The 12,991-nt window shown below is 41.0% G+C and overlaps 1 protein-coding gene across 3 annotated transcripts in view; it reads left to right on the forward strand.

Annotated features, from left to right (window-relative positions):
• PLCB1 (phospholipase C beta 1) overlaps positions 1-12,991 on the forward strand; it is a 709,896-nt gene that overhangs the window by 540,213 nt on the left and 156,692 nt on the right. For all 3 annotated transcript variants that reach the window (XM_040447660.1, XM_040447662.1, XM_040447663.1), the window contains exons 12-13: positions 6,042-6,124; positions 12,599-12,683. In XM_040447660.1, coding sequence (XP_040303594.1) covers positions 6,042-6,124; positions 12,599-12,683 — 168 coding nt within the window. The remainder of the gene's footprint in view (positions 1-6,041; positions 6,125-12,598; positions 12,684-12,991) is intronic.

The raw sequence follows: 12,991 nt of genomic DNA on the forward strand, positions 1-12,991 counted from the left end.
ACTGACCACCACCACCCCCGGGCTCCTTCATCCCCAAACTGCTCCTCTTTCTCCCCTCAGGCAGTGCCTGTGTTACCAGCAATTGTATAAGATGGAAAAGTTGGTAATGTGATAAAATAGATGATGAAAATATATTCAATTTGAGTATGTGGTTAAATCGAGCATTTCTGAAAATAAAGCTCTGAGAAAAATAATAATTTCGGATGCAATTTAACAGCTACGTAAATTCTCACATAAAATGGATATCCAAATACATCCTGCTGTTGTCTGTCAGGGATAAAGGATTTCAAGGGCAGTTTTCCCCACTGGAGGTTAGTAATTGAGCCATATGGTTTATAGATTATTGACTCCAGTGTTAGAAGTCCCTGGAAAACAGTTTTGGCTCAATAAGGAGCAATTGAGCAGTAAGGTACCTTCACATCCAGTGTCCACTAATGATAGCTCATATGTAAGAACAAAACTTAAAGCCTATGACTGGTTTTCTCATCCTTGATAATCATGCACACCATACAAAATATTCCAAAGCCATAAAAAAATGAAAGTTCTATAGAAGAACTTCGAGATTTTTCAGGTGTTCCCAGCTAAAATCATTAGATGAAATCTAGTAAATGTTTTCTTCGGCTTTGAAGGTTCAAAAAAGGTTCCCTAAGCTGGTGGCTAAAGTTATGGTAGAGGTGGAGAGAGATGGACAGAAGGAGGGGGAGAGGATGGGAGGAAAAGAGAAAGGAGACTGTAGAAGTTAAGAATGCAGTTCTGGAGCTGGTGCCAGGGTTCAGATACCAGCTCTCCCTTGGACTGGCCACAAGATCTTGGAGAAGCTCCCCTGTCAGACCTGTTCTCTTTCTTAGGAGCAGAATGGAAATGACAATAGCACTTACCTTCTAGGGTTGTTGTACACATTCAGTGACCCTACTCAATACATAGACATTGCCTAGAACCATGTATAGCAAGTAGTGAGTGCTCTGTAAGTGTCAGATATTGACATTATGGTTGAAATATAAAGGCCACACTTTAGCTTTTGTTTCTATAAATGTAATGGTTGTGGTATTATATATGCAAAGAATTCTTATAAATCAGGGTGAGGGTTGGGGGTTAATGAAGTCATTTGTAAGGCTGCTATGGTAGAGGCTGTAGATGGCCTCCACACAAAACCCCTGGTATTCACTTCACTTCCAGGAAGAAACCCAAAGTTCAAACTAAATACAGCCCAGCCTTTGTTAGAAGCCCAGTGGGAGCTGAGAAAGGTGTCCTAAGTCAAGGGCACAAGACCAGGATGTCTGAGGCAGGCAAAGAGGAGAAATAGGAGGCAGATTGGATGGTCCAGGAACCCCCAGAGCCCAGCTGTGGTTCAGATCATCTCAGCAGCCTAGCTGTGGGAAGAGAGAACCAGACCCAGGGAGCCAGGAAGCTGGAGGGAGGCACAAAGTCCTCACAAGTTGCAGGCCCAGAAAAACACTCACATTTCATTTGCCAAATGTAAACAGAGACAGGCCCTTGGCCAGAGGCAAAACACCCTAAGAGAGAGGGGTTCTCACCTTCAGGCCTGACTCTCATTGGCCCAAACTGACCTGATGGGCCACTTCTACAATCAACCTTCATTAACGAAGGCAGTTGCAGTGATTCTCAAATAGCCAAAGGCAACAGTCATCCTCGGAAAGTTATCAAAGACTGATTACACTTTTATTTACTTTTATATTTGAAAGATTTTTTTCTTTAATGCAGCACTCAACCTTGATTGGAAATTTTGGCCATGAAATTGTTCAAGTTAGCTGAGCTATTGTGTATGGAATGAATATTCAAACTTCTTTAATAAAAATTAGATTTGCCTGTGGTTACATTGGATTTTAAGCTTTGCTTATGCCAATGATCACACTAGTCCAGGGGTTGACTGCCTACCTTCCACAGGCCACATTCAGCCTACCCCCTATTTTTATGAGTTAAGTTTAGTTGGAACATAAGCACATCCATATGTGCTTTACATATCATCCATGGCTGCTTTGAGTCTACAAAGACAGAGTTGAATAGTTGCCATAAAAATCATATGGCCAGCAAAGCCTAAACTACATACTCTCTCACCCTTTATAGAAAGTATGCTGACCTCTGAAATAGTCAATAGAAGACTGAATTGGAACACAACTAAATAAATGATACTTCTGTTAAGAATGTTAAGAATTCATTCATTTATTTGAAAATATTTAGTGAGTGTCTAGAATATGCCTTAGCACTTCCTAAGCCTTAGGAACAGAGTCATGGAGCAAACTGAGTGCTTACTCTCAAGAAGCTAGGGAAAGAAATGCTCTTAATAGTCTAGTGGAAAGAAATAGACAAAAATAAATACACAATATGGTACATGGAGACATGCCCTTTAAGGCAACATAAGTAAGTATTGAAGGAAAGAGGGGGCTAAGGTATGCTGTTTTCAGCAGGGTGGTGGAAAAACACTTTAGTAACATGACATTTGAGAAAAGACCACCCACCCAAAAATAAGGGAGTAAGCTTTGCTTTCAGATAAGAATGTTCCTAACAGAAATAACAGAGATGGACAAATAAATGAAAGAGATGAACAGAGATAAAATCATGCCTGGTGTATTTGAGGAAAAGCAAGAAAAGATCAATGGATTATATCTGGGTGAGCAATGGGAAAGGAAATGTGGTGAATTTAGAGAGATAGCAGGTGCCGGGTCTAATAAGGAATTTGGATTTCACTCTGTGAAATGGAAGGCCAATGAAAGTTTTATTCCAAAGGAGTAAAATCATCTGACTCATGTTTAAGAGCAATCACTGTGGCTGTGATATGTAATGTAGGGGGTAAACATAGAAGCCTCTGCTAGGTTTTGCTGCAATAACAGAACCCCCAGAATCTCAGTGGTTTAGAGCCACTCAGTGGTTTTCTCACTCAGGTTAGATGTTGGCTGTTGCTCAGATGAATATTGTCCGCAATCCATGTGGAAAGAAGAGCCCAACGTGTAATATCACTGGGCTCATGGCAGAGGAGAAAGAGAAATGGCAGAATCACATGATGGCTCTTAAAGATACCATGTTCCGCCGGTCATTTTCCCACACTTTTCACTGGCCAAAACAAAGGGCATGGCCATGTCTATTGCCAACAGATCTCACAGGAAAGGATAGTGACTCTGTGGTAATGATGATGAAATCTACAACAGCAGTTATTGCAAAGATTTTGGGGTCAGGATGATAGAGGTAGACGTGCTGAGATGTGATTGTATTCTGGATAAATTTGGGACTGGATTGCTGATGAATTAGAAGATATGAGAGAAAGAGAGAAGTCAAGAATGGCTCTAATATGTTTTGCATTTAACTGATACAATGGGGCCAAATTTATGAAATCAACAAAATCTAGCTCCTTTTTTACTCACACTCAACACCTACTTTCTTTATAATATCTATTTGCAGTTCTTTTTACAGCTTTGATCTTTGGTGGTTAAGATCATTGGCTGCATGAGAGTTACTGCAATAGTAAGAGCATAAAGTCTAGAGTCAGATATATTTTCCTGGGGTTTCTTGGATTCTCCTTTTTGTGACCCTGGGCAAATTGGCTAATATCTCTGAACCTCCATTTTACAATCTGTAAAATGGTGGATAATGTTTTCCTTAGAGAATGCTTATAGCATGAGTTAAAATATGTGTCTGGAACATGATAAATGCTCATTTTTTAAATGTTTTTTTTTTTCATTTTTAAAAGAGAGAGAGAGAGAGAGAGAGAGAGAGAGAGAGAGAGTGTGTGTATGAGCAGGGGAGGGGCAAAGAGAGAGGGAGACAGAGAATCCGAAGCAGGCTTCGCCCTGTCTGCACAAAGCCTGACACAGCGGTCCAACCCATGAACTGTGAAATCATGACCCAAGCCAAAGCCGGATGCTCAACTGACTGAGCCACCTGGGCACCCTAATAAATGCTCATTTAATGGCAACTCTTATTTGTATTAATAAGAGTCTAAGAGGGAAGGTTTAAGGTAAGGAGGGAGGCACCAGTAAGGTAAGTAACCTGAGTTGATCTGAGAATAGATGCTCATCATGAGATGGGTCTTTTCCTTTTTCTCCCTGCATCCTCACAACAAGCTTGTGGACAGAGGCTTATCACCTTCACTTTACATATCAGCAAGCCAATACACAGAGGTATTAAGTCATTTTTCCCAAGGTCACACAGTTTGTAAAGCCAAGAAGTAAGATTCAGATGCAAGCCTGTTCGAATCTGAAGCTTCTGCTCAAATAAATCAAGAATTTCAAGTCTTGGTGTTGCTTGCTATTTATAGTGCACTTATTTTTGATGGCATCAACTATCATAAAAGTTAAACTGATAATGTATGAAAGGCAATCTGTGAATTCACTTCTAAGAAACAGTGGGAGTGATTCTTTTGCTCCGTACAGGGAAATTCGTCTCAGAAGATACATGCAAATGTAGTACAGAATTAGAAAGTCTTATTTATACTCTGCGGCCAGGGAAATGGCTCTCTCACATGGATATCAAGAAAGCTATGCATTGTTTAAGGGAGGTAGAGAAGATAGTGGAGAAGTCTTGGGCATATGGAATGAGAGTGGAAATTCTTATTTGAAAAAAGACTATGAAAAGATTAAATGCAACTAAAAGACAAAGGTACGAGTATACGAGTTCAATAAGGAAAACATACTGAAAAACTGATGCCCAAAGCTGGTGGATATGCATCAAAATCTGGTCCTTCATACATTACTCTATGCAACCAAAGATTAAAAATAATTTGGACAAATGTAGGAGACTATAAAAATATGCATATCGTTTAATTCAATAATTTCCCTTCTGAGAATCCATTCCCAGAAAATAACTGAAAATACTAGGGGAAAAAATGGAGATGTTCTTTGTAGAACTATCTGAATTATAGCTCTTTAAATATGTCTGTCCAACAGTTGGGTAATGGTTAAATCAATTAATACTACTACTCCCTAGAATTTTATACAGATTTTAAACCTTATGACATACACATTTTTTAAAATACACAGGTTGAGGAATGAAGTACTGATACATGTTACAACATGGATGAACCTTGAAAGCATGCTAAGTGAAAGACGCCAGAATGGAAAAGGCCACATACTGTGTGATTCCATTTACATGAAATATTTGGGATAGGCAAATCTATGGAGACAGAAAGTATATTAGTGGGTGCCTTGGGCAGGTGCATGGGGGGGGGATGGGAAAATAGGGAGTGACTGCTAATGGGTACATGGCTTCTTTTGGGGGTGATAAAAATCTTCTAATTTAGTTGGGGATGATGGTTGCACAACTCTGTGAATATAGTAAAAACCATTCAATTGTACACTTTAAATGGTTGCTTTTAAGTAAAGTGATACCTCAAAAACAATGCTTAAAAAATACAAGTAGACTATTTACTATAATGAAAACCAACTTATACTAATAAATGAAAATCCCACTAGAAGTAAATATAACCAAATGCCAACAGTCGTTTGGCTCCCAGGGTGAATTTATGGGTGAAAACTGTTGCCTTCTCTAGTCCAAATTTTTTATAATGTGATTAGATTTCTTTCATAAGAATAATAACTAAATATAGGGCGCCTGGGTGGCTCAGTCGGTTGACCGACCGGCTTTAGCTCGCTCATGATCTCACGGTTTGTGAGTTCGAGCCCCGCATCGGGCTCTGTGCTGACAACTCTGAGCCTGGTGCCTGCTTCTGATTCCGTGTCTCCCTCTCTCTCTGCCCCTCCCCCACTCATGCTCTGTCTCTCTCTTGTCTCAGAAATAAACATTAAAAAAATGTTTTTAAAAAAGAAAAATACCTAAATATAACTAGCAAATAGAAGAATTGTTCTCTTTTACAATTGTGTCTCCCCCTCCACCAAATCAGTCTTCTTTCTTTCCACTTTTTTAAGTACAGAGTCAGAAAATGTATAGTTTGGCAGCTCCTGCAATGCCTTCTGGTGATTTCAGGCCATTCCATACAATTCTGTGAATGAAAAAGGCAGCCACATTAAGGGAAAATGTATATACACATTAGCATTCTGGCATATTGAATATACATGTGTTCTCATTTTTAGGAAGTGATAGAAGCAATTGCTGAGTGTGCATTTAAGACGTCACCTTTTCCAATTCTGCTTTCATTTGAGAACCACGTAGATTCGTAAGTATTCCACACATTCAATGGGGAGTCTTTTTCCCAAATAGGGCATGTTTAATAATTGTTCATCAGATTTAAGACCATTTGATATTATTAATGGTGTTCCTCAATTATGTTATATCTGAAGTGTCATGTTTTCATCTGCATATGATGGGATTCATTCATTCAAATCTCATTAACATAATAATCCAGTGGACTTGTGGAATCTTTTTTCAGGCCACAATAGGATTTTAAATTCAGGACTCCTCTTTTTGCAATGCAGGGGAATAATACATGTCTCTATTTCAATGGGCCACTTTTATAATCCTCCTTCATTAGCTCCTTCTATTGCGTGCAAATTTGTAGTCCATTTTGCCACATGAAAATGACCAGTTCCATACAAGCTGAAGCTGGTGGAGGGAAAGCTATAAATTCTATTCTGTCACCTGCACTTATGCAGAACTCAGACCACCAAATGCTCCCTCTTTCGTCTTCCCATTGGTTGCCCTTGTTTGCTAATATTTGTGAGTTGTTCCTATTTCAAAATAGCTTGCATTTATCGCTAAGCCACACAAAGAAAAGATAGTTTGCCTAAAGTCTTTTATATTCATTTTATCACAAAATACCAGAGTAAGATACATTTATATCTAAAATGTGGGTATTAGTTTACCCTATAGTTGCCCAATTTAAAGTGCTCCAAAATGAAAGAGTCTTCTTTGTATTGAATCAAAATTCAAGAAACTAAAATTCTAGTCCATGGAATTAATGTCTGAAGACTAGTATAGTGTATACCATTGCTCAAAAGAATATTTATGAAGCCCTCTCTTTCATTTCAATGACCTAAGCTAGATTTCTCAACTAAAAGCCAACAGCACCTATCCTAATTTGGCTCACAGGTTCCTTTTTTCCCCCCCTTCTTATTGAAAGTCTTTCCCAGATCACTTATTGATTCCCTTTTTCCAACTAGTTTGTGACACATGCATTAACTCACCAGTTATTTAAGAATTCACTAAAATCTTAAAAGAAACAGTTTGGTCATGCACGAATTTCAGCTTGAGGAATTTCCAAGTACTTAAATGTGATTATTTGTTAATGTATACATGGAGAGAGACCTTACTCTGAAGTAACCAATTTTATAATTATCTGTATTTCTAGTCTGCCCTCAGGAAATCCATATTACATTTACCAGCTCTTGGTTCTGTTTCACTGGGAAACAGTCATCCAACGAATGATTTAATCATTTGGCAGATAGTTTTTCTAACACTTCTGAGGGTCAATTGAAGAGAAAATAATTGATTGTTTCACTGCTATTTCTCTTGGAACTAAAGGGAGAGCCTCTTTCGTTGCTGTATTTAGTACCTCATTTGCTGTGACAGCTCTGACTTGCGCATGAGCATTTTCTCATCTCAGCCAGTCCGTTTGTAATTGAGCTCTAACAGTGCTTCAATGCCTTCTTTCAGGCACTGTCGTTCCCAGACCTGTTGATGTATTACGTCCTTTTTAGAGAAATATCTCTAAATCTAGCACATTTATTTTCTGCGAGAAATGTTTTTGTATAAACTAGACAAGATGAAAAGCTATAGTTCCATTCTTGATTCTCACATCTGCTTCATTGAACTTTCCTATAAGGTAACCAGAGAGGTATCAACAACCACTACCACCAGAAACATAACAGCTAATATTTATTGAATTTATATTCTGTGCCCAGCAGCCTTCCAGATATAAGTTCATGTGACCCTCACCACAAACCCAAGTGCTCCTAAGAATAAATATTATTATGAGAATCCTTATTTCACAGATGTTGGAACTCATCCCCAAAGAGAATGAGTAACTTACCCAAGGCCATGCAGCTAAGAGGTCACAGAGCTAGGATTCACACCTGGTTGGTCTGGCTTCAAAACTCACACATTTAACCAACGCTATCCCTGTGCCTAAGCAGATACATCAGGAGCCTTCAAAACATCGAATTAAGGCAACCAGAGCATCCACAAGGCAACTGCCTGTAACTGTTCACTTTTATGTGGTTTGTGGCCCTTAACCACAGGATATTTTTTGTGGTTTTCAACATCAAACATACAGAGAACCAAAACAGGGCTTGAAAACGAATCCCTGCATTGTACACAAAAGCCAAAAGATAGTACCACCATACTGCCCTTTCTGGTTTAAAAAATGAGAAATTTAGCTATTAAAAGTTTATTAATAATTCATATGTAACAAAAGAAAACCAAGGACACCATGATATTTACCCCAAACCATCGAGATAATCTGATGGCAGTGAAATACTAAGATCCTGGAGTCTCTCATGAGAGACAGTTGTTTGCTTCACGTTTCCATTGCCTTGAGCTTCACATATCAAAATTGCTCTGCTTCAGTCCTCTTCTGGGAGGACTCACACACCCAAAGAAAAGTTATAAGCTTTCCCTTTGCTGGTACAACCCTGTGCTTGACATGTGGGCCACTCACCTCATTGCTGAACCCAGAGGCAGACATCGTTCTTCACTTGCAGCCCTATTTCCTGCTAACCCTAGAAATTAATCTCCGAATCCTGCTCAACCCAGTGACCCTGGGACACACTTCCCAAAAACATCTGCAACCTAGCCCTATTTCCTGCTAACCCTAGAAATTAATCTCCGAATCCTGCTCAACCCAGTGACCCTGGGACACACTTCCCAAAAACATCTGCAACCTGCGTGCCATTTCTAGTGGACCATTTTATTTTCCTGTGTGCTGCATATACAAAATGCCAGATTCAGAACTCTGGTTCAGGTTACAAAAGAAACTCACACTGGAAGAAAGGAAGAAATCCACTAGATCTTCTGGTTTTCTCTCCAAATACTTGAAATTACCTATCTGTGGACAACAAAGGGAAGTCTGCCATGAGCTGCTGGCAACTTCTCCTTCTCCACCTGCTATATCAGAATCCCATAAAATGCAGATTCCTGAGCTGCACTCCCACACCTGATTTTGAATTTGTAGAAATGAGACTTCAAAATCTTAAAAAAAAAAAAAAAAAAAAAAAGGCCCTAGCCAGCTCCGATCCTCCACCTAATTTGTAAGCTAGCATTTTCATTAAAAGAATTCTATACTGAATTCAAGTGAAGTAACCCCTAGTTCTGGTTCAGCCACAGATAATGTGAGATTTTGGACAAGGTCCTTAATCTCCGTGGGTAAGAGCTTCCTCATCTATAGAGAAGGAGGTTGGTTTAGTTCAACGTGGGGGGTTTACACCATGACATTTCATGGGGTGCATTCCTTTGTCAGAAAACTGACCACCTGGCCAGGTTCCTACATTTTAGGAGTATTTCATATATCCAGATGTGCCTGCTATGGCCCAAACTCCAAATGTATTTGTGAGTATTTCCTGTCACTTCATCTCCGTGGTAGCTGATGTGGATGCTCTGAGTGCTTCAGGAATTTTTATTCTTGCTCTGTAACTGCAGTGTGAATGTCTTTTACTTCCACAGCTCTGACCCACAAAGTTGCTTTGTTTTCCTCTTGTTCTATTCAGTTTGCTCTCTGCTCTGAGTCCATTCCCTGTCAGGTGGGTGCGTGAGTTTGGGGAGAACATGAATAGCCTGATTACCAAGTAGCACATATTACTTCTTCTTGGAAAACTGCCTCTTGTTCTCTTCATTTCAGTTGATCTTGAGGTAGATTTTAAAATGTCTAGGTCAGACTTAGATCCTTGTTTCCCGGAGTGTGGTTAATCTGTGGGCCAGCGGCAGCCTCTTCATTGAGGAGCTTGTCAGAAATGCAGAGTTGGGGCGGCTGGCTGGCTCAGTTGATAGAGCATGCAAATCCTGATCTCAGGGCATGAATTTGAGCCCCACGGTGGGGGTAGAGTTCACTTAAAAGGAAAAAAAAGAAATCCATAATCTCAGGCCCCATACCGATGCTGCCGAGGAAGCAACATTTTCTTAAGACCTCGGGTTATTTGGGTGAAGTGTCAGAGTGTTACCTTAAACACTGTGGAACTATCCATGTCAGAACTACCCACAGGCTTGTTACCAATGTAGGTTCCAGGAGTCCTCTCCCAATTCAGTGAATCAGGACCTGGCCCTAGGCCCCAACACCTGCAGCACTAACAGCTCAGTGATTCTTTACTGGAATAAAGTCAGATTTTGCTCCAGCAAAATCCTTCCTAAAGCCTGGTTTGGGGACGGCCTGACAAAGGACAGAGGACTCTGCCTGCTACCTGCTTAGCAACACCTGGAACATCACCTCAAAATCCTTCCACTGATGAAAATGTGGCTCCCCTCAAAATCCTAAAACAGGGCATTGAGGTGAAATTCTCCCTCTTTACTGCAAGTCTCTGATCAAAGGAACCCCAAGTTCCAATACTCTAGAAAAACAGCAGCTACATCAGCACCTGTTGACTCTTTTTACTCTATCAGAACAGTTCTCAAACTTGAGGGTGCATCAGAATCGCCTAGAGGGTTTGTGAAGACCCCCGAGTCCTGTTTCCCCAGAGATTCTGACTTAGATTCTGCATTGGAGGCCTTGAATCTGCATTTCTGACCAGCTTCAGGGGCTGTGGATGCTACCAGTCCATGGGCCACACTTGGAATAACAAAGCTCTGTGTCACATGGTAGTACCATTCCGTGAAAGTCAGAGGGTTTGGACAGTTTCTTCTGTGTAGCCTGGAGCATGTGGGCCCGGCATAGATGGACTTGTCTCCGCTTCAGCTGAGGAACCTGTAGGCTTGGTTGAGCCCCTGGGCTGGTTATCCTTTGAGCAACAGCATCTGAACAGATGCCCGGGGCTGCTCTGCCAAATCAGCTACTTCTTTGCTTGCTCCCCAGCCTCTAATGAGTTGTTCTGAAACAACTACCCCTACGCTTTTCACGATCCGTTCTCTGACTGGCAGGTTTCCCTCTCTCCTTGACACTGGTGAAGAATATTCTGAGGACCACACAGGCCACACAATAAAGTCTCCTCCAGGTCAAGAAAGGACAATGAGCAAGTGTGTGTGTGTGTGTGGGGGGGTGTTGTACAGGGTTTGGCAAGTTCTGTGAACCTCTTCTTTGCCTCTCCCTGCAGTTTCAATGAAGCAGTGATCTCGGGCTTCTAGCTGAAACCCAGAGAACTCATTTGACCCCCAAAATATATGCCTTTTAAAAAGGATATAGTGGTTTTCCATAGGGACCATTGCAATACAATTTGAATCCCTAGAACATCCCCCATCTAGGGTGGGGTGGAGCAGGGAGTCCATGATCCAGGCTTAACAGTTATGGAAGAGAGAAAGAAAATTAAGAATCACACTTTCGAATTGTTTTGAATTGTGGTAAATAAGGCTTTTTATCACTTACTTATTCTTACTGCAATCCCAGTTTTGTGAAAATGTATTAACATTGCAGCATGTAGAGGCAACTATTGGAAATCAAGTTTGACAGCCTGTAGATCAAACTCACAGTCCATAAAACCCAATGGAATTGGATACCTTTATAATGATACTTAACATTCTACAGAACGAGAAAAAAAATATTATTGCTTTTTAAAAGGTCAAAGGAAGCAGGAGTATTGAAAGATGGCAGATATTCCCTCGTACCGACTGTGTTTATGTGTTAGCCAGCCCGCAAGTTGCCCAGTCTAGCTGGTGGGTGCTGCCTGGTAACTCTGGATCCTCTTACATTCGCCCCACTCTCCTAATGCCTCAAAGGCATCTGCATCCATTACTCTGCTTCATCTTCTTGGCATCCTCTGTCCTTTTCCAAGAACTGTGATTATCCTCATTTTATAGATCCAGAGTGGTTGAAAGCCTGGAGCTCAGTTCAGCAAGCCCTACAGCTCCAGCCTTTCTCTTTCAGATCAGATTCTTACCAGCACTTAGTCAGGCTCACACCACCTCTGCTGCCCTATTATGCACATAAGAGTTGCAGACACCTTTCCTCATGGTGTCTGCTTCTTATCTTCCCTCCAGAATCCCCTCCCAAGTGAACACACTTTGGCCTGACTGCCCTTCTGTGTTTTAAGATTCTCTGTCTCTCTCTCTCTCTCTTCCTCTCTCTTTCTTCCTCCCTCCCTCCTTGTCTGCCTCTCTCCTTTCCTTTCCTCTCCTCCCTCACCTCCTTAAAAACATTCCTTTACAGCTAGCTCTTTGTGGGTTAGACAAATCTCAACCAAGAATTCACATGGAGTCATGGCTGAGGTCTGCCCCCAAGCATCTTGCATTTGACTTAGAATCAGGAAATTGAACAAAAGGGACTGAGCCCATAATTCTGGGGCATTCAAGAATCCAGTGACTGGCAAATGACCTGCTGTCCTCTCCATCTGTGTCTATGGAGGCTAGCCATAGGAATAGCCTTCACTGTCTCTCTGCATGTGGTATTCAAATTCACAGAAGTCAGGATAGTAAACAAGGGGTTTAGAGTGATACATATTGGTCTTGAAGGGTAAGTTGAAGAAATCACTTCTTTTTGTAATTAATAACACAAAATAATCATGTCCAACCCCTTTAAATAAGCCCCCTTGCTTGCTTTTTTTCTCATTTCCCTTAGCCCAAAGCAGCAAGCCAAGATGGCAGAGTATTGCCGACTGATCTTTGGAGATGCTCTTCTCATGGAACCACTGGAAAAATACCCAGTAAGCAGTTTCAAGGTTTATCGCTGAAAGAATGTACATATTAATGACTGGAGTTAGGGGGAGACTTCCTTACATCCTTTCCAAGTTTGTGTTTCTCGGGAAGATTAATTGAGTTGATAATGAAGCCTGACCAGGAGGAAACCGGCAGTGTGCCCCACTGAGGGCGGAAGACATGCATCTGTCCTCTTCCTCTGCTCACTGTCTTGTCCCTCCCCCACTGCCTGACGTGACCGGCAGGACTACAGAATTCCCAGAATCACAAATATCTTCCATGGAGACATTCCAGGCCAGACAGAGTTCTGATCATC

The sequence above is a fragment of the Herpailurus yagouaroundi genome, unplaced genomic scaffold, assembly GCF_014898765.1.
Source record: "Herpailurus yagouaroundi ecotype Mexico unplaced genomic scaffold, PumYag 196, whole genome shotgun sequence".
NCBI classification, from domain to species: domain Eukaryota; kingdom Metazoa; phylum Chordata; class Mammalia; order Carnivora; family Felidae; genus Herpailurus; species Herpailurus yagouaroundi.